The sequence below is a fragment of the Cyprinus carpio genome, chromosome B13, assembly GCF_018340385.1.
Source record: "Cyprinus carpio isolate SPL01 chromosome B13, ASM1834038v1, whole genome shotgun sequence".
In the NCBI taxonomy this organism is placed as follows: Eukaryota; Metazoa; Chordata; class Actinopteri; order Cypriniformes; family Cyprinidae; genus Cyprinus; species Cyprinus carpio.
In genome coordinates, this window is record NC_056609.1 from 2,871,350 (window position 1) to 2,893,620 (window position 22,271).

General features: G+C 36.6%; 2 protein-coding genes across 2 annotated transcripts in view; one reads left to right on the forward strand and one right to left on the reverse strand.

The window, feature by feature from the left end:
- Positions 1-22,271, forward strand: part of mcph1 (microcephalin 1) — a 103,461-nt gene that overhangs the window by 59,960 nt on the left and 21,230 nt on the right. The window lies entirely within an intron of this gene.
- angpt2a (angiopoietin 2a) lies at positions 121-20,972 on the reverse strand. The gene is made up of 9 exons (XM_042736248.1): positions 20,221-20,972; positions 17,220-17,375; positions 15,215-15,336; positions 14,821-15,047; positions 14,231-14,355; positions 13,356-13,457; positions 11,756-11,922; positions 6,326-6,456; positions 121-1,205 (listed from the first exon to the last, which is right to left on the reverse strand). Exons 1-9 carry the CDS (start codon positions 20,497-20,499, stop codon positions 1,045-1,047), a joined length of 1,470 nt encoding a protein of 489 aa, XP_042592182.1. The 5' UTR covers positions 20,500-20,972; the 3' UTR covers positions 121-1,044.

The following is a 22,271-nucleotide window of genomic DNA, read 5'->3' on the forward strand; positions in this document are numbered from 1 at the left end:
TTGAAACGTCTATGAAGTGACATACTATACTTGGTCGACTGTCTCCAATGGTCTGCGCTTATGTTAAAATACTCCCTAAAAAAAGTATGCATTTTTGGAAAAAAACCCTCCCGAACTTCACCCGATCGGGTGCTGTATGTAGAATGAGCACCCATCTGTTTTCAATGTATATGAGTTGGACAAGACTTCAGCATTCAGGAAAAAGGTGGTATGAACCTGTAAATAGTGAAAAAATCTTTGCTACTTTTTTGTTGGTCTTTAAATATACAGAGCTATTGTTTCAGCTAACACACAAAAATATCTTCATTTGTTTTTCAATGATGAACGAAAGTCTTATGGATTTGGAATGACAAGGGGGTGAGTAAATTATGAAAATTTTAATTTGGAACAACATGACGGTTTTCCATTTGGGTAAAATAAACCTTTAAGGAATGCTGTGGAGTCTGGTCATCTGTCAACAAATGCCCACAGTTAAGAAATTCAAAAGCACTAAACCATGTGTAAACAACAGTTTTGTAGAGCAACAATTTGTAAGACAAATGTAAAGAATGTCCTCAGCATTATGCATTTAAATCACTCTTGTACCATGGTTACATTGAAAATATATCAATTTCTGTAAATAATTTGGTATTTACAATATATTAATTACAAATAAAATAATCACAATAAGAAAATAGTTAATTCTGCTTATCTATAGATTTTAGAAATTCTGTGAAGCATCAAGGTAATTCCGTTTACAGCTGTGTCCCATTTACAGCTGTTATTCTTCAATTATTGTCTTCAATTAACAGCAAGTATTCATACGTCCATTTCAACAAAACTTGTCCATTGATGAAGCTCTATTTTAATATGTTGTAAATCATGTTTTTGTGTTCAGTTGATTAGCTATATAACACAGAAAAAAGCCTTCTTTGCTTTTTTCAAGTGCTTGATCTTAATAATAATCATTTATCAGAGGTGCATGAAGGTCAAGCCACCAAAATTTTCCTTACAGGATAAGAAAAGCAGTGACATCGGTAATTATTGTGCGTTATAAGTATAGGCTCAGAAGTTGGATGGTCTTATCATCATAGTGGTGGCCTTTAGTGAATATGCCGAACCTTTCCAATAGTACCATTTGATACCATTGAACCGATTGGTGTTCTGCCCCTGCTGGTAGTATACGCCATTGAGATTAGATGGTCCACAGGCATCAAACCACCAACCTAAATGATACAACAAAAATATATTCTTAGGTTAGGACATGAAAACTACCTGTCAACTGTGTATTGTCTGTTGTGTCAACACAAAACGTTGGTCGTAAACATACCCCAGGCTCACAAACAAGGGCTTTTGGACAGTTACAGAAACTCTGCACATTGTATAAACTGTGTTTTTAGCATTTAAGGGGAAAAATATCACATGGTGATGGAAAACATGAATTTAAGTCAAGACCATTTAATTCTTACCTTTATAGTCTGTAACTTCTATTCTCGAGAACTTGATTGTATATTTGGCAATATATAGTATGTGGATACGAAATAGGTCCATTTATAATGTCAATAATTTTACAAAAAGAAAAAAAAAAAACAATTTAGAAGCTATAGGCCATTTTCTGTCCTGTTTTTCCCCCCTCATCAGAACACTCCCTTTGGATAGGTGTAACGGATTGCAGACTCACAGTAAACGCCCACTGCTATGATTGGCTAACAGTTGTGTATGTTTGTCTGACAGCCTTCATCCTACCTAGATGGTCACTGCTGTGTTTTAGGGTAAAAACGCATCAATACTCAGTACATATCAAACGGTCTGTAATAACGGACAAAGCAGTAGTGATCACGTAATGAAAACATTCACTCACACATGTAGGGTGCGACCTTGTATCCAATAATAGTTGGCACAGCATCGTTTTTTAGTTTTAATCTTTCTGAAAATTCTTTCTCAGATTGTGCCTTGTATGTAAATGAATTCACAGAAAAATCAAGCGAACAAGAACAACAGTTCTTGCCAACACGGTCTGGCACTTCATTAAAAATAAAGTTCATCATCAATGTAGTTTTATCGTTTGGTTTCTGCACAGACCTGTATTTTCCACTCTTGTCATTTACCTACTACGTGTGCGAATCAGTGGACGGGACTAAACGTGTGTTTAGGCAGTGTTTAGCCACACTATTACATCATAAAGTGGCACATTCCAAAAACCAGTCATTTTGGGCAGATTGACTTAAATATAAGCTGTTTTTAGACTAGAAAGTAAGTTTTGAGTTCTGTTTTCTGAAACTAAAAAAAAAAACACAAACACACAAAAACACATAGCACAATGAGCCCTTATATATAAAAAGATCAAGGGAATTTCTCCGTTCATGACCCCTTTAATGTCAGCATTCATGAGGACTAAATTCCCAAATGAGCTGATTAATTCCTGGCTAATTTTTGCTGGTAAACCATGACCCATAAAATATATTCTATACAGATTTCTGGGGTAGTGCAAAGAAAAAAAAAATTTGGACAGATGAGTGCTCCAAATCCATTAGAATAAGACATTTATAAAGCATACAATACAACAGTTATATATTAAGTTCAATCATGACAACTCTTGGAAGTTTTTAGCATGGTGATGGATATAACAATGTTAATGTATTTGGTCTTTATGTTAATGTATTTAGATCTGCTATGCTGCTGCTGCAAGCAAGTACCGGAACTTGCTACTGCCAATGCATGTGCAGGGTTCGTTCAAAGTGCTTGAAGTACTTGAATTTGACTTTTTGAAATTTAAGTCCTGGAAAATTGAAGTACTTGAATTTGACTTTTTGAAGGTTTTTGAAAAGTACTTGAATGTTTAAAAGGGGGTATATATGAAATTGGTGTTAATTTTTGTTTTCAACAAAAACAATCTTTTCTCACTAAATTAAAGATGCAGCATGTCTAAATACAGAGCCACCTCACCCTGCTGCCCAGAGCGCACATGATCTCGTGATATTACTCCTTGAGGTGTAAAGCAATGTCACAATATCAATATAAAGTTGGGTTTGTGGTAAAACCTTTTATAGTGCTTGCATTATATTTGGTCTTTTATTGCATGTGCTTTTTGTTTGGGTTTTATATGGGATTAAAGTCTGACACGCTTTGTGTTGCACTGTTATCATTTACAAGCGTGGAGCACATCTCCATCTTGGCCGCTCGGTCCACAAATTCTTCCTCTGCATATGCTGTGAGTTTGGGCTGCTTAACATTTGTCTGGGAAAACCATGTGAACGCGTATAAAGTCTGGCTTTGTGTTGCACTGTTATCATTTACAAGTGTGGAGCACATCTCCATCTTGGCAGCTCGGTCCACAAACTCTTCCTCTGCATATGCTGTGAGTTTGGGCTGCTTAACATTCGTCTGGGAAAACAGTGTGCGTTATCTCACTAGATTTATAATGTAAATCTTTTAGAAACCCATGCCAGCACAGGATAATACATCAATATTTCTATGCGATTTGTTGTACATCGCAAATTTCAAAATAAAAGTTTAAGCCCTAGCTCTGAGTTTGTGAGACCAAATATTAAAATTATATGGATTTAAACTCATAGAATCATGCTGTAAAGTGAAATATCACCAGGCTGCTAGTGCCCTGTGGAGGCATTTGTTATAATACTTAATGTACTTAAGTTGGTTATGTTCATATAATGTAGTACAGGCCTATTACTTTATGTATTTTAACAATGTTGTTCAATAAAACCATGTGATGGTTTTGATACTTTATTCAAACCAATTATTGTTGTCTCATCGTTAGTTTAATATATATAAATGTAGTCATATTTAATCCAGTTTTTCACTTAGGTCTATTTTTATTACCAAAAAATCTCAGATTACTCCATGGTCAAAATTATCAGTAGATTACTTAATTACCAAAATAATTGTTCGTTATAGCTCTAGATTAGTTAAAATATTTCAAAATACATCTACATTGTTTTGCGGAGCTCAGCGTTTTGCTTTTTGTGATTAAAAGACACATTTTGTCCCTGAAAATTTCTTAAAAATAGTATTAAAATATTGTCTCTTCTAGTAAACTGAGTATATTTATTTTGTTTCATCTTGTGAGCTAAATGTATTGTCACACCCCAAGTGTCCATGAACATGATATACAGGTCCTTCTCAAAAAATTAGCATATTGTGAAAAAGTTCATTATTTTCCATAATGTAATGATAAAAATTAACTTTCATATATTTTAGATTCATTGCACACCAACTGAAATATTTCAGGTCTTTTATTGTGTTTTAATACTGATGATTTGGCATACAGCTCATGAAAACCCAAAATTCCTATCTCAAAAAATTAGCATTTTCATCTGACCAATAAAAGAAAGTGTTTTTTAATACTAAAAAAAGTCAACCTTCAAATAATTATGTTCAGTTATGCACTCAATACTTGGTCGGGAATCCTTTTGCAGAAATGACTGCTTCAATGCGGCGTGGCATGGAGGCAATCAGCCTGTGGCACTGCTGAGGTGTTATAGAGGCCCAGGATGCTTCGATAGCAGCCTTAAGCTCATCCAGAGTGTTGGGTCTTGCGTCTCTCAAACTTTCTCTTCACAATATCCCACAGATTCTCTATGGGGTTCAGGTCAGGAGAGTTGGCAGGCCAATTGAGCACAGTAATACCATGGTCAGTAAACCATTTACCAGTGGTTTTGGCACTGTGAGCAGGTGCCAGGTCGTGCTGAAAAAACGAAATCTTCATCTCCATAAAGCTTTTCAGCAGATGGAAGCATGAAGTGCTCCAAAATCTCCTGATAGCTAGCTGCATTGACCCTGCCCTTGATAAAACACAGTGGGACCAACACCAGCAGCTGACATGGCACCCCCAGACCATCACTGACTGTGGGTACTTGACACTGGACTTCAGGCATTTTGGCATTTCCTTCTCCCCAGTCTTCCTCCAGACTCTGGCACCTTGATTTCCGAATGACATGCAAATTTGCTTTCATCTGAAAAAAGTACTTTGGACCACTGAGCAACAGTCCAGTGCTGCTCTCTGTAGCCCAGGTCAGGCGCTTCTGCCGCTGTTTCTGGTTCAAAAGCACACACGCCTGTGCACGGTGGCTCTGGATGTTTCTACTCCAGACTCAGTCCACTGCTTCCGCAGGTCCCCCAAGGTATGGAATCGGTCCTTCTCCACAATCTTCCTCAGGGTCCGGTCACCCTCTTCTCGTTGTGCTGCGTTTTTTTGCCACACTTTGTCCTTCCCACAGACTTCCCACTGAGGTGCCTTGATACAGCACTCTGGGAACAGCCTATTCGTTCAGAAATTTCTTTCTGTGTCTTACCCTCTCGCTTGAGGGTGTCAATGATGGCCTTCTGGACAGCAGTCAGGTCGGCAGTCTTACCCATGATTGCGGTTTTGAGTAATGAACCAGGCTGGGAGTTTTTAAAAGCCTCAGGAATCTTAGTTGATTCAGATGATTAGGTTAATAGCTCGTTTAGAGAACCTTTTCATGATATGCTAATTTTTTGAGATAGGAATTTTGGGTTTTCATGAGCTGTATGCCAAAATCATCAGTATTAAACATTAATAAAAGACCTGAAATATTTCAGTTGGTGTGCAATGAATCTAAAATATATGAAAGTTTAATTTTTATCATTACATTATGGAAAATAATGAACTTTTTCACAATATGCTAATTTTTTGAGAAGGACCTGTAGCTCATAATTTTTCCAAGTGTATGATGAAGCTTTTACTCTTCAGGTTAATCATATGTTCATGAAAAAAAACAAAAACACTTTGAATAAGGAAATCGAGTAGTAAACCATAGTATCCTTTCAAATGTTAAAGTTGCCACAGTCATTGCATGTTTTGAATGTGCTACATGTTATTTGTACCATTTTGTTTTATTAATTTATTTATTAGAATTTGAAAGATGATAACGATATTGTGATCTCTGATTTTAGTCCCAAAAAAGTAGTGCTTGAAAAGTCCTTGAAAGTCCTGGAATTTCATTTTGCAGTTTGTGTACGAACCCTGCATATGGTGATACGGTGCCGTGAGTATTTAAGACATGCAGCTGCTGCACAAATAGCATACAAAATAATCCGTTGCAGATCTATACAGGTGGAGCTGGGGAAGGTGGAGGGTTTCAGAGAAACTCTGAAAGTGCGCTGCAGGAATCCCAAATGAATGCTAACCAGCCATATAAATGCAAGGCAGTAAGCTCATTGGCTGCATGTGCAGCATGAACCAATCAGCTTGTGCCAAGTTGTTTAACTCTCTGAATATTATCAGTTATGTTAACAACCCATTGCCTGCACAATTTAGAATTTCATGACTGAACTATATATTTATTTGAAAGTACTCTGCTCTTACCTCCTGAAAGCATTTGTGAGCATTTGCAAACACATTTGTCGTGGTCTATGTCTTTTGTGCTGAAATCACTTCCTGGCTGTCCCATGCTACTGGTTCTCCCTGCTGTTCCACTGTAGCCGTTGAGGTGTATCCTATAGAATTGGAAATGCAGACATATTCATATGTTATAAATATCAGTTTATTATATTTTCTTTCTACCATTTATGAATAAGACAAGGCAAAACACATCAACCGCTAAAATGCATAAAACTCTAAATTCTCAGTCTTTGTAAGTTATTGCATTTTCCTTTAGTCAGGGTACATAGAAATGTATAATTTGTATAACCAGATTATTCTGGTCTGTCAAATTAAAAGCTTTAAATCAAACATTAAAAAGCCAATCCTTGAACTGTAACATACATGGACATCATTTTAAGACATCCTAGACTTGCCAGACAGGAAGGATGTTACCAAAGGTATATGCAACAAAAATTTCACACAGAAAGATTAAATAATCTGTCATTAGCCACTGGCTAGTCAATTTTTAGATTTCACTCACCCGTGATTTGATTTAGAGGCTAAGAATAAGTAAAAATAGGCATCGATATACTTTCACAGCATGTTGTGTCCTGTGACCGCTTTAGGACACCTAAAACCTGATGGAGCATTTGAGAGGAATTAATGTGTTATGAAGGGATGGAAAGAGAGTTGCTAGGCCGCAATGTTTATTGCATTTTATTTTATTTTTTTGTGTTGTGTGTTAACCTGATGATGTTTATCCTACCAACAAGGGACAGGAGGAGGAGATACCAATGACTAAAATCTTGTCCAGGACATTTAGGCAGTGAAACAAAGTTGTTACATTTATTTTTTTTGTAATGCTTATGGCCAAATACCTAAATCTATGTAAAGAATGTCTGAAAAGCAGAGATTATAATGGGTTTTCTTGGGCCATATTGATGGGCATTAATTCACTCTTACTAAGAGTTAAATTATAGCCTTAGATTAGATCAAACTCCACCAGCAGATCCAGCACCAAGTTAATGGAGTATTTGAGTTGTCATGGTCAGAGTCAAATAATAAAAGGTAATCTTGTGTAAAGACTAGTTTTGCTTCAACCCACCACTTAATATGTCAGCCATCGCACTGGACCTGAGGGCAACTGCTAGAGCCTCTTATTATTATTATTATTATTATTATCTTTATCGCGATCACGTTGCAGTTTTTTGTCATCATGAAAATGTATTCTTTGCATGCATTTTAAAGTCTTGTCAGTTTACATTTCTGATATATGGTTTTCTTAACACATACAAATCATACACAGAAAGTAGACTCTTTCACGCCAACTGTCAAATGCACGCAAAGTTCACATGAACAGTAGGTAATGTCTATAAACGCTGGAAAAGAAATGTGTATTGGTATATTAGACCTGTGAAACAGCATCTCTTGGACATAGCGACAACACAATACTACAATACAGCCAGCAACTATCTCTCTGCAGCTAAGCAGGGCTGAGCCTGGTCAGTTCCTGGAAGGGAGACCTCCTGGGAAAACTAGGTTGAGTGAGGCCAGAAGGGGGTGCTCATGCTGTGGTCTCTGTGGGTCCTAGCGCACTAGTATAGTGATGGGGACACTTGTATTGTTAAAGGGGACATATGATGCGATTTCAATTTTTCCTTTCTCTAAGGAGTATTACAAGCTCTTGGTGCATAAAGAAGATTTGTAAAGTTGCAAAGACTAAAGTCTCAAATCCAGAGAGATTCTTCATGAAAGTTAAGACTTGCCCATTCCCTCCTAAAACGCCTCGTTTAAACATGCCCCCACCTCTACGTCACAATGTGGGAAGATTTGCATAACGGCGCCCAAATGTTCATGCAAAGAAAGAAGGCGTAACTTTTATTCTCGTTGTTGCCGCCACTGCCATGTTGTGGAGATCGCGTATTTCCTTGTGAAAGTGAAACTAATTTGTTTGGTCTTCTAAAAAAAGGGACACAACTAGAAATCAGTGGTTAAGTTGTATTTACAACACTGTTCCAGAACAGTTCAACCCAAATATTCAGATGTGTGCAGTGCATTTTATGGAGGACTGTTTCCTGATCCTGGGAGAGTAGACTACAATGCCAGCTGTTCTGACTCACAGTCTGTAAGTAGCCTATGTTTACATATTTAAAGGATTTGCCACTGACAATTCAAACGCGAGTTTTGAGCACTGTACAGTAGCGCTTGTTTGACGTTTCTCTGATCACAAATGCAGACATGGTTTTATGTTTACATGGCGCAATGCAACGCGTAAAAGGACAGTACAAGTCAGGGGTTCCCAGTTCCAGTCCTCCCATCCCCCTGCTCTGCACATTTTTTTTTATGTTTTCTTATGCTTCAGACGTTTGATCTATTCGAACGTAAGTGCCCTGCGAAGTGGACATCACAGGATAATCCGCCATGTTTACATTACTACTAATAATTAATTAATAATTCCTTACATTTATATAGTGCTTTTCTAGGCACTCAAAGCACTTTACATTGTCAGGGTGTATCTCCTCATCCACCACCAGTATGCAGCATCCACCTGGATGATGCAACAGCAGCCATAGTGCGCCAGAACGCCCACCACACACCAGCTTACTGGTAGAGAGGAGACAGAGTGATGAAGCCAATCAGCAGATATGGGGATTGTTAGGAGGCCATGATGATCAGAGGCCAATGGGCGAATTTAGCCAGGATGCCAAGGTCACACCTCTACTCTTTTCGAAAGACATTCTGGGATTTTTAATGACCACAGAGAGTCAGGACCTTGGTTTAACGTCTCATCCGAAGGACGGTGCTTGTTGACAGTATAGTGTCCCCATCACTACACTGGGCGACACGAATCGAACGTATGTGTTGCATTCAAAGTGGACTGAAGTGTGCGAGACGTGAATTTAAATTGTATTTATTTACAGAGGTATAAGATGTCACACTTGTCCATGTGTGAAGACATTGCGCAGTGCAAATCTGTGAGTGAATGTTCCGAAGTGAGGTAAACTTCAACAGATTTCCCCTGCTGAGGGAAGCAATGAACACTGTGTAGGGAACACAGTTCATGAACGGGGCTCACTTTTAACAAGCTGATTATCTGAATCAGGTGTGCTAACAAAGACATGCAAAATATGCAGAGCTGGTGGCCACAAGGACTGGAATTGAGAACCGCTGGTATTGTCATTATAATCCGTAATTATGTCCCCACTGGATGCAACAAATGCCTTGTTTATAATAGGTTTTAATGTTTTTGTCTCGGCGCTCCGGGACACACGGCATCGCAGTATGATAAGGGCCGTAACATTTCCGTCACTCGCTTGAGGCATTCAGCCAATCACAATGCACTGAATAGCTGGCCAATCAGAGCACACCTTACTTTTCAGACCGATGAGCTTTGTAAAAATCGACGAGTTTCAGAAAGGCATGGCATAGAGGAGAAACAATAATGTATAGTATGTGGAAAATAATGTGTTTTTTAAACTAAAACTGCATAAACCCATTTCATTACACCAAATAATGTTCTTTTAAGCAACATCATATGACCCCTTTAAAGTCATCATCCTTCGGATGAGACATCAGGACACAGTCAAGGTGTTTGGGGAGTTCAGAAACAGTGCTTGCTGATATAGAGAATAACTCTATAAATAATAAAATAAATAAAAAAGCATAATAGGGCCCCTTTAAAATATACAGGTCACAAATGCCATCAAATACCTGATACACTGTCACAGTACTTTTTATGGTAAATGTCTGGCAATCACAGGTGGTGTTTTTACCGTAAAAAGTTTTATTTTTTATTTTTTCTCTTGGTATACCTTCTTTTAGTTAAATGCTAAAACAGCATAATTCTGGCAGAGATTTAGTTATCCCAAAATGCATTTTGATGATCTCAAGAGAAGAGAAAAAAAAAATGAATATGCCTTAAGATGCGACAGAAAAACTGATTCTAGGTATATAATTCATCCAGTACTAAAATGTATTGATAATTAATTTGATCGGATTAAAATGGACAGTTTTATCCGATATATTTATTAGGACATCACATCATTATTTTAGCCTTATACTAAAGGGCCGTTGAATGCTTGAATCTGATTGGCTGGCAAACATTCTGAGGTGTGCAATTATTTTGTGGGAAACGCACGGTGAACGTAGTTCCAGGCAGCTCTCTTGACTGCATTACAGTCCCATATCACTTTGCATAGTAAAACTATAATAACGGAAATTACAGGACTAACAAAAACAACAACATGACAGACGATTTTCCGAAAGTAAATTCATTTCTCACTAGCGAGGTTATAACAGCGCTGTTTAGAGACGCTGCTGCAGCACACTGTTAAGGGACGCACATATTTAGCCTAATTCACACAAGCTCTCTCTCTTTCTTTCTCTTTCTCTGTGTGTCTCTGTCTCTCTCGCTCTCTTTCTAATAACTTCATTAATAAGTGCATGAGAGTGCTATCAACGGCTCAAGCCTCCATTACCAGCTTTAAAATTACGTTTTGGAACCAGCAAAAGAGGCGCTGGATGAGATGCGAAAGAAATAATCCTTCTCACAATAGCGATTTAAGTACAAAAAACAGACGAATCCCTTTAAATATATCATCTGATCGATGTCTTGAGGTGTGGTAACTGTAGTATAAGCGGCCGTTGAATTGTTAGAAAAATAATGCACACCCAAGATGTAACATCAACCACCTCGGGTGTGCATTATTTTTCTAATAATTCAATGACCCGTCGTCAATTATTCCTTACATTTGCTAATGAAATCAAACCTCCCATGCAACTAAAAATGGTAGTTAGACATTAGCTTGTTTAAGGGTCAGATGGTAAAAGTTGTTCAGGGGAACTGTGTTGTGTCATGTTTTTCATGTTACATAGGCCATAACTTTTGCCAGATGGCAAAATATTTTCTTTGGAGTTGTGACAATTGTGCGCCAGCCCTCCAGAGATTTTATGGCAGAATGAGTGGCAGCGTTAACATGGGTGTGTACTGAATCAACAGCTTATTCATAGTTTCCTGCTGTTTTATTTCTAATATGAGAACATACTGATAGCAGACTTTATAGAGACAAACCAAAAAAAAAAAAAAAAAAATTTTATTAAATGAAAATATTATAAAATAGCCAGTATAGACACACCTATGACCACACATCAATTCTGTGAATATGAATATTGATATAGAAAGTTGTAATGCTTGATGACCATAAAGGAACTACTCTACAACTCTTAATACCAGCTTCTTTCTTCGTTTTTCTTTGCCACTCTTACATAGCAAAAATCAGTCCTGCCTACTGATAGCCATGTAGATATTTACTGTGGTGTAAACGGTATAGCATAATTCTACCGTCATACAGCATATAGTCTAAAACACACACAAACCTCAATACAAATCACAAAACTCCCAGGTATAATAAAAAGCACAGGGTAATTCTTCACCTGTAATTCTGCTTCTCTCCATCTAGTGAGAACTGCTCATATTTTGAAAAGGCTGTATTCCCCTCCCAGTCCATCAGATCTATCCTGAGCACGTATTGTTTTTCTTGTGTCAATTTAGAGATGATTTCATTCCCCAACCAGTGTTCACCTGCGATATCTCCAAACCCCTGAAATGGAAAAACAGGAAGTCCATGTTTCATAAGTGTACGTTAACATTTAGTCATTTATCAGACACATTTTCAATGTGAAATTATAAAGTGAATTACAAATGAGGACAATAGAAGCAATCAAAACCAATAAAAGAGCAATAATATGTAAGTGCTGTGACAAGTCTTGGTTAGTCTACCACAGTACACAAAGTAAGGTTTTTGTGTGTGTGTGTGTGTGTGTGTGTGTTATATATACTCTCTATAGATATATTTTTCTGTGTCTGTAAGGCAAGATTACACAGTTTTGCACTCAAGTTCACAGAGACAGCAGAAAGTGCATCCTGTTTGCTTTCATTATTTTACAAAAGCACAATGATTTGTTGTTATTGTGAGTACACACAAATAAATGTAGAATCTTTACAGATTCGAAAGATGTATTACTTTTATCTGTGTGAGCAAAAATTAAAGAGTATTTTAAGAGCAAGTACAGAAAGTGCACCAGCGCCTCCATCTGTCCTGCAGTGATCTCTACTGTTCAGCTTCCACACTCCACACAGACACTTGAACAGCGCACATTTCTCTAGGTTATAATTAGATTGAGCAGCCATGTAAAGTGGTTAATACTTGCATATTTCAGATGATAAGCCATATTTGAGGTTGATGAATGATCATTTGCGAGCATTTGGATGTCCTGCCCGATGTACTGTTACCACAAAGACCAACCGCTAATGATCTGTCTGTCACTGACTGCGTGACTTCCCTAGTGTGAATAATTTTTTTTTTTTCCTGCGTCTAAGCGACTGATAAAATTTTGGTCGACCAAGCCTCTTCTTGTTGACTGACAATTAGTTGACTATTAGGGGGCAGCCCTAATTTGAACCCTTTCCAACAATGACTATGATTTTGAGATCTGTCTGTTCACACGGAGGACAACTGAGGGACTCCTATGCAACTATTACAGAAGGTTCAAACAGAAGGCTCACTGATGCTTCAGAAGGAAAACGATACATTAAGAGCCGGGGTGAAAACGTTGAGATGTGTATATTTCTTATTTTGCCTAAATATCATATTTTTTTTCATTTATTACTGTCCTTCAGAGGCTACAGAAGATAGTTACAGGTTTCACAGAAGACAAAATAAGTTAAATTTACCCTGATCTAGATCTGAGTAGATAGAATAGAAAATGTGAATATAGAATGCAAGTGTTAGAGGGTCAAGTGTAGATGGAAGAGATGCGTTTTTAGCCATTTCTTGAAGATGGCTAAGGACTTAGCTGCTGGGATAGAATTGGGCAGATAATTCCAACAGCAGTTAATGTAAAAGTCTGTGAAAGTGTTTTTGTGCCTTTTTGGGATGGCACTATAATGCACCATTCACTTGCAGGATGCAAGCTTCTGGACAACACATAAGTCTAAAGTAGGGAATTTAGGTAAACACCATTAAATCCCTACCGATGTGTAATTTTTCCACGTTTGATGAAAATCAACAAGGCCATTAAAGCGCTTTTGTATTACTGTCCATCCACCTCCATCTGTCTGCATGTCACAGTAGGCCTGGAAAAAGAAGTGGTACATTTCTGTAAATTAAATCTTTCATGTTCTACTGCATAAACACTCATGTCATGCATTTTTTGTTTCCAGGATAAACCTTTTTGGTCACTTTCTCAAAATGTAGAGAAGTCTAAAAAGGAGGCAAAATTGCCTGACTTCAATTAATTCTAAAGAATGGTTTCTTATGAAATGGCTGTCTGTGGGGAACGTTTAGAACTTAAGCATGAGAAACACTCTTAAAGGAATAGTACACCTTAAAATGAAAACTCTCATTTAGTCAACCTTATGTCTTTTAAACCACATTATTTTAATCCTTCCTTAAAACACAAAAGATATTAGGCAGATGTTTATACTTTATTTCATACAAATAGAAAAATATCAAATAGCATATTTTTTTAACAATTGCTAATTTTCTTTCATTTTATTGTTGGGCTTTTTGCCTTTGAAAATATAGTGTAGACCGGTATGTTGGGGGTAAAGTGGAGGAATGGCATAAAGACATGACTCGGGTTGGACTTCAATCTGAGACTTCGACAGCCAACAGCTGATACAGTGCAAATGACTATCCACTTTGGTTGTATGGGAAATAGTGATTTTGATTTTCAGCCTTTTGTGTTTCACTGATTAAAAAAAAAAAAAAAAAAAAAAAAAAAAAAGTAGTACATGGTCAGAGTAATGATAATGATCTCTGGGTGAATAATGAGAAAATTATCATATGTAAATATTAGGTTTGAATGTTACTGCATTTGCACTTGAGTTAAGGTGATAGAGGTTACCTTGAACTGCTGTTTTGTATCGGGTATGGTCAATGAGAAGACCCCGCTTTCCTTGTTCCCTACACTGAAGACAGCAGCACAGTCATTGTACTGATCTGGGTTGTCCTGCATCATTGAATTGCTACCTGATGAAAGAAATGTCTTGTTGAGCATACTGGATGGTAGGCTATGTCAGAAATTGGATTTAATTACATGGCTATATAATGTTTACCGTTTTGGTACAAAAACTGGTATATATAGACTCAATACCATTTTGGATTTTTTGTCACAGTGCCCACATTTTCTTACTGTTTGTCACCGTATGGACCGTAAGATTACTGTCAAGTTTTAATAATATACTTTCATGATCACTAGTGCCTTATAGTTTTTTTTTACTAAAACTATTCTAATATGACTATATTGTATGTTTATTGTACCATAGTGATGATTATGTTTTTATGTGTCTTTGTCTGATTTACTGTTGAACTTTTTCCCCAAACATTTGAACAGCTGCTGGTGAGCTGGCATAATATTGTTTTGGGTGTTTATTTTGCCCCAGGTCCCATGTGCGAATTCAGTTGAAATGCTGATGCAAGCGGATGGTCACTTACCCACAGAGATTGTGTGGATTAGGTTGTTGACTGTATTTGTCAGTTCTTGCTGCTGCTGCTTCATTGCAGAGTTATCAGAGGAGGTTTGGAGCAGTTGCTGCTCCATCTCTTTCATTATGTTAGTCTGCTTTTCCACCAGTTTTTTGAGCTGTTCCTTTTCCTCTTTGAGGTTTTCTAGCTCAGTATTTCTCTTTCCTTCTATGTTCTCCACTCGCTTCTCCAGGACACTAACAGGAACCAAGAGAACAAGCTTTTAAAGCAATTTGAAGTATGTAGAAAAGTGCCTGTGATTTGAACGGATCTTTACATACTTAAAGCTTAAACCAAATTAAAGAGTTTTGAGAGGCAATGTGTTGTGATGTTTTTTTTAAGTAGTCCAATTAATAATGTTTACCTGTTTTTTTCATTCAGTTTGCTGATTTCATTTATCTGCTGTAGAATTTCTTTTTCCAGTTTGCTGGTTGAAATGGAGTTCTCAAGAAGCTGGCGTTCAAGTCGAGTTGTTTGGTTAATAACCTAAAGATGAAAATGGACATTGTGTTTCCCACAGAATGTATCTTAGATAAGACTCTGCAAATCATGAGTATTTCCATATAACTTGCAGACATTGAATCACTCTCTTCTCTGAAGGTATTTTGTAGTTTCAGCTGCTGTGGTCTTTCACTGACTTTTTAACTGTAAACCCATCTTCAGAGCAATTTGGCAGTTCTCCACAACATTTTGTAGAGTATAACATTGTCTTTCCTCTATTAGGTCTTTAAGAAGTGCACTTACACTTCTTTGAGACTTTTGAGCAACCTGTACTTAAAGCCTGGCTGGTCATTCAACTTTCATATTCTTCTCTTTTCCATTTTGCACTCATGGGGCCTCATTTTTAAAATGTTGTGCAGAAACCATCCTAAATTATATTTTTTGATTATCTCTCAAATATGCGTATTTGTGATTCATAGAATGAACAATTGTACTGAATACGCACGTACACCTCTCTTTCAGATGTGAAATCTATTGATCGCAAATGACCTTGAACTTGTGAGCAACTGAATGGTTTCAGCTCTCTGCCTTGTAAATGACTCCTAATCAATGTCATTAACATATAAAAGTTCACCAGTCATCGTCCAAATCCTTTCATTTAGAACAGCGAGCTGCAAGAACAACTTACATTTTCTAAAAACCTGCAGTTTTCTGATTAACAAAAAGTGTGTATGTCTGCTCAGATCCTGATATACAGACTTTATATATGAGACCCATGGTATTCAGGCATTTACATGTTGATTGTGTAAAAAAAATGGAGAGAGAGGGAGAAACCTGTATGACTTAGTTTTAGAAAAAGTTTTTTGACCAGTGTACCTGTAAACCATACTTCAGTAAAAGTACATTTACATTTAGTCATTTTGCAGATGCTTTTATCCAAAGTGACTTACAATTGGGGAATGTAAAGATACAGACAGTACAGATATCTTATAGCATAAACAGTGTGGAGAGCCAATCATGTGTTTTTCTAAAATCAAAATAAATCTGAATACCTCAAAATTGCAATAAATCAGTCGACACAACAGCCTTGACTGTCTACAAACACTGAAGTCTCAGCTAAGCTGAAGTACTGAAAAGGGGCGTAAGTCAATCAATATCCAGTCAATCAAGGTCTCAGCCATGCCCTCATCTCATATATAAAACACCTGAGATTCACAACTACCTACTAATGCATTCATGTTAAGTAGACTTGTTGGTAAATTTGGGTGACTAAGGGCAAAACACACAAGATGTAGTACTGTCAAATTGTGTCAATGTCCTGTAGATGGCGATATTACTCCTAGTGTAGCAGAAAAATGTAGATGCCATGCAAAATGTGACATCATGAATCGGAGTAAAAAGAGTACATATTAAAAATTGTAGTCAAGTACAGAGTAAAAGTTAATATTGTTGATATTCAGAAAAACTACAAAGTAGACAAAAAGGTAATTATGTAAAGAAACCACTGGTTTTGACCATATATACCCAGCCACAGCCAACTATCCAAGATTTTTGTCAGATTTATTGATTTAGTTTTTCTATAAAATCAGAAATCTTTATATTTCTATTGATACAAATTTTATTACTGGCTGTTCACTTGTCTTTAATTATGTCTGAACTTATATTAGTTTGGCTAATAGTAGTTTTGCTACTGTATTGAAATTGGAATCGAGAATTATGTAATTTTCCAAGTTATCTACATTTTTGGTGTCATACACTGTTTCTACAAAAAGAACCCATGTGATGTAGCCAGCAAACATTTTAGCAGGGCAAGTAAAATTCCAAATAACTGGCCAAACCAGGCCAATAGAAAAAATCAATCGAGTCCTGTTAGTTATTATAACTGACTCCATGCCTGCTGAATTGGACAGTGAAGTAACAACCCTCACCTGTGCCTCAACAGTAGTGATTTTTCGGGTTTGCTCTGCTGTCTGACTCAGTAAGCTGGTCCCAATCTTCATCATGGTCACTGTGTGGTTTTGCACCGCATTATTTTGAATTTGGGCCATGTCTTGTTTGAGGTTGTCCTGGATGTAGTTCTCCAGCTGTGGATGAAATCAGATTATTTGATTTATTTTAAAACTGTTGCATGTATATGATTCTAAGAGAAGGATGCTCTGCTGCTGTTTTTAGATGCTGAATGCATCTTTTGCAGATGTACCTGCGACTTTTAGATAAGACTACAGAAAATACAGCCTCAACCTGTGAATTACAGAAATGCACACCCTCAAAAATTCAACTGTCGCAAGGCATTTAATAATCAAGGAAAGTTGTTTGTAGAAAATAACTTTTGTAAATTAGGCTTTCTTGAGCTTGTATTGATAAAGTGGATAGCACAATATGACAATTCTACCTCTGTAAGCAGATGTGGAGCAAGCTGTTTGTTTGTTAAGCTATTCAACATAGGCTAAATGTCACTGTAGACACAGGTGATAATGGCTGTTGTTTGGAATAATACAGTATGAGACTATCAAGACTTTGTTGGTAAAATGTTCAGTTTCTTGAACCTTTGTGCTGAAATGGACATTTTGTTAGGGCATCTACACTTGAGTTGACGCTCCATGAAAGAATTTCTCAGCAGTGTTGAGTGCAAATCCTTGTATGATGTCTTTCCTGTATTGAGTTCCTGAAATGAGCCAACACTCAAACAAACAGGATGGAAATGAGTTACAAGTTTCATCCTCAATGCAAACATTTCTAGAATGCTGAGAGGGAAAAAAATTGCAGTGGCCTTGCCACTGTTTTTGTTTGCAAAGTATGAAAGACCAATTACTACTGCACTTTAGCATGAATATTTTTAATTAGTGACTACTGTAATCTGGTTAATTTTGTTTGCCTTCTTCTTTTGATTCCACCAACCCTTTTTCTTGAGCCACTTCATGTGAAGGGTGTCATGACGAATAATCAGAAATGTAAGCTGATCTTATCAATTGTTTACTCCTGCTCCAAATGATTCATCTGGCAGCTTGTTTCTTCTGCCTGTTTACTTGAAAGTGTGACCACATACTTACACATTTTGTTGGCACATATGAATAGCGCCTTGGCCATTAATTAATCAGGTATCCAAATAATGTGAGATTCTTATAGTACAGTTCTTCAGAGCCAAAAAAGGGGGGAGTGATTTCCTCTGACCTTAGATTGAGGTCTTAGAATGGACTGCTAAGAGGAAGAGCCCTTCTTCTGCCATACCAAAATATTGTTTCTTTTGCTTCACTTTTTTTGCCCTGCATGACAGTGTTACTAAAATAGAAATCTAAATTTTTTTTAGTAGTTTAATCTGCATTAAAACATTTTCAGATGACAATTTTACACTGTACACAATCATCTCAACATTTCATACTTTTATTTTAATAGGTGGTTAGCACTGATTTTTTTCTAGGGTTATGAAACCCTGGTCTAGAGCATCAACGTTGTCAGATGTGAAATGAGACGTGTTAGAATGTTACAGCTAGATGCTGAAAAAAAAAAAAAATCAGAAATTAAACAGGGTGTCTCATGTCATGAGCTTTTTACAGTCACAGAAAGCCCATATTGTAAATTAGTGTATTATATTTTAAAACACTCAATTAGTAGAATTAACATTTTTGTTCAAAAGTCACAAATGATATATATATATGATATTAGATGTATTCTATGTATAGCTATGTTTAATGGTTGGCTACTACTATTAAATACAAATTTCACCGCCAAGCCCATTTAGCTAACATGTCTCATTTTTTTAACATTTTCAGACCGTAAATTGTTGACTTATATATATACATATATATGTGTGTGTGTGTGTTTTGCACTGTAAAATTAGCAAATTGTTTCTAAACAGTTTTTTTTTTTCAGTAGAATGCAGTTAGAATGCCCCCAACATCTTTTACTTCTATATGGTATAGTTAAGCAATAATATCACACATGCAAGCATGCTTTTTTTTCTTTTTTTTTACCAAATATCAGCACTATTGAAAATGTGAATGTTGACAAGTGTCACTTTTTTTTAAATAATGATTTCATAATTCAATATTCAAAAAAAAAAAGTAAAACATTATAAAAGATAATGCATACATTTAATAAGGTATAATGAAAAAGTCACCACTGTGAACTAATCACCACACAGAATGTTACTGTCCAAGACAGGCCTAACCAAATAAAAGCTTTGGTCAGATCATATAATAAGCAATGATGTTTATTCATTTAAATCAAAGCATTTAATGTTGTTTCCTGTTTTTTTTTTTTTTAGCTGCTTGATTAAAGTGATTAAAATGCTCCATTGTGAGAAGAACACAATGAAGTTATAAAGTTGTTTGGCTTTAAGTCTTGGTTTGGTTGGTTGGTGTGAATTTGATTCTAACATCCTCTCCGCTCTTTTCAGAGGTCTCTTTTCACATTACATTTGGGTCTGAAACTGAGTTCCACAACAAGTAACAAGAAACTTTAAACTCACAAATCAGTGCTTGCTTTTATTTATCTTTGGTTGAGATGGATGAGAGAGAGATACAAGAAATTAATTGTTTTTAGTAAGTGGTAGCATGCCAAGATAGAAATGATACGTCATCAGTAATGGTTTGCAAGTTAGGACAGTTGCATTCATACCAACTCAAACTGTGTTGCAGTACATGTGAACTGTTCTTCTGACCATCTTTTTAAGCAGACTCGGGTGCAATTAACATATATATTTAGAAAACTGCTTTCAAAGCAATAAAAAAACCAATAAAACAATAATAATAATAATAATAATAATAATAAAACTAATAATAATAATAATAATAATAATTATTATTATAATATTTATTAATTGAATATTTTTGACATGATAATGTGTGAAGGTGTCCTAAAATATAATTAATCTACTTTTGAAAAGTACATCTACTTTCTTTACAGTGATATACAAGAGAAACGTTTTACCTTATGCAGCCATTGCGTGTTGTTCTCCATGATGGTTTCTAGTTGTTCCAGTCTTTGGATTGAGCTGTCATAGTCAACCAGGTCATCTCGTTGCACTTGGTTGGTGTAGGTGCTCGAAGGGCCTCCGCAGTCCTGTGGTTCTGGCAGCAGAAAGGTATAGGTGCATGGCCCATTCTGGACCTGGTACTGTTTCTTTCCTGTTGTATCTGAATTGGCAGTAAATGCTTCCCCAACACTAAGGCAATAACTTAGTAGTAATAGTATCCCAGCGTTCAGCATGTTTGTTCTGAAACTTTAATACTACTACCTGTGCAAGTAAAAAATATCTTCCTTTTTCCCTTATTTTTAGAGGTCTGGATGTTGTAGGAATAAAGCCACTGAGTCTCAGTGTCTACATCCAGTCGATTCTCCTTTTCCAGGATTGTGCTCCCACTGTGTGTGAGCTTCGCTTATATGCCATCAAGAGTAGTGGGAGGAGACAGTGTCACAGAAGCACTAATAGAGTATCACTTGCTCCCAGGCTGCTTGTACTCATCTGTCATCAGTCTAACAGGCTGTTTTCTTAACAGAGTCCTCTTTGAAACTACTGAGTCTCCTCCCATGATCCGTGGCCTCTGTTTGAAAAGTGCTGCTTGGATAGAGGCGCATAAAGAACTCTCCAGCCAGACAGGATCTCTAATTAAACTCTTCCTGCTGGATGCTCCTTGCCTGTATCTGCTCCAATGAAAGCCAAGACAGTGGGTCCCATCAGTGGGAGAGGACGAAGACGCAATGGTTGTATTTGTTTTTTTCTTAGAGGGCTGCTACAGAAAAAAGGCAACTCAGGATGCAGCTGTATAATTCAAGTAATGCAACTTCAGCAGTGTCCAAGTCACACCATAGGACCACATGTCCAGATGTGTGTTTTGCTTTGCTTTTGTCCTTCTTCATTCTCTTCTTCAAAGCTCTGGTCCCCCTGAATGTTTAAAGAGAGATAAAGAAGTTGGTCTTTCAGTTGTCACTCACACTATTATTTCTAGACCATAATTTCCTGCCCTAGATCTTGAGTACAGTGGGGTCCAAAAGTCTGAGAATTTCGTCATTGAAAACTGGAAATTAGGTTTTAGGTTTTTGAAAAATATAAAACGAAGACAGGTAAAACAGCCTCACCAATTCTGTTGAAATTTTTAAATTGTAACTTGTCAGTTTTTCAGGTTAACTTGTTACTCAGATTATGTTGTTAATATGACTTGTAATTAAACATTTTGTATTAATTGTTGGCATTGCTTTGTAAAAGGTGTTAAACTAATGACTTATGGTTAATTAAAAGATTTGTAAGGTTTTTAAAATTACATTCAGGCTATATTAAATTTAAATTGAAGTCTGATTCTGCATTAGTATTGGAAATGTAAAAATAGAATAATATTAGGCCAGTTTGTCATAGCATTTCCCCATTTCAGATGATCACAGTATACTGGCCTGAAAAGCTGACATGGAGGAAGGGGAAGGCAGGTGTTGAGGGAGGAAATAATTCCGCTCAGAGGATGTTTTGTCTTTTAACCCCTTGGGTGTCTCCTGCTTGGATATCAAGTTCTTGTCGTCACTTCCATTAACCACCTGAGAGAACATTGGTTTATGATGATGATCAAAGCTTCTTTTCGGTCTATAGTGCGTCACAGTTTTCACTGGAAATGTACCCGAACAATTTTTTATTTATTTGTTTTATTCCACTTTTTACAAATCAGTGTACCAAATGTTAAACTTGTGTATTATTTAAAGTAGTCATATCGTAATGAATTTAATGTTATTCACTGTTTATTATTTTAGGTTTAAAAGCTTACGTATTGGGTACTCTTGGAGGTGCACCAGCAGTACACATTAAACACAGTAAACATTATCAAACACATCTCCAGGAACAGGGTTGGGAAACACATTTCCAAAACGTAAAACGTTCTCCTCGGTCCAAAAAGAGAATATACTTAAAAAAAAAATTGCACCTATTTAGTGTTTAGAAATGTCTGGTGCTGTTTGTTTTTGTATTGTTCTTTTTGTTTTTGTTTGTTTTTTTTCTT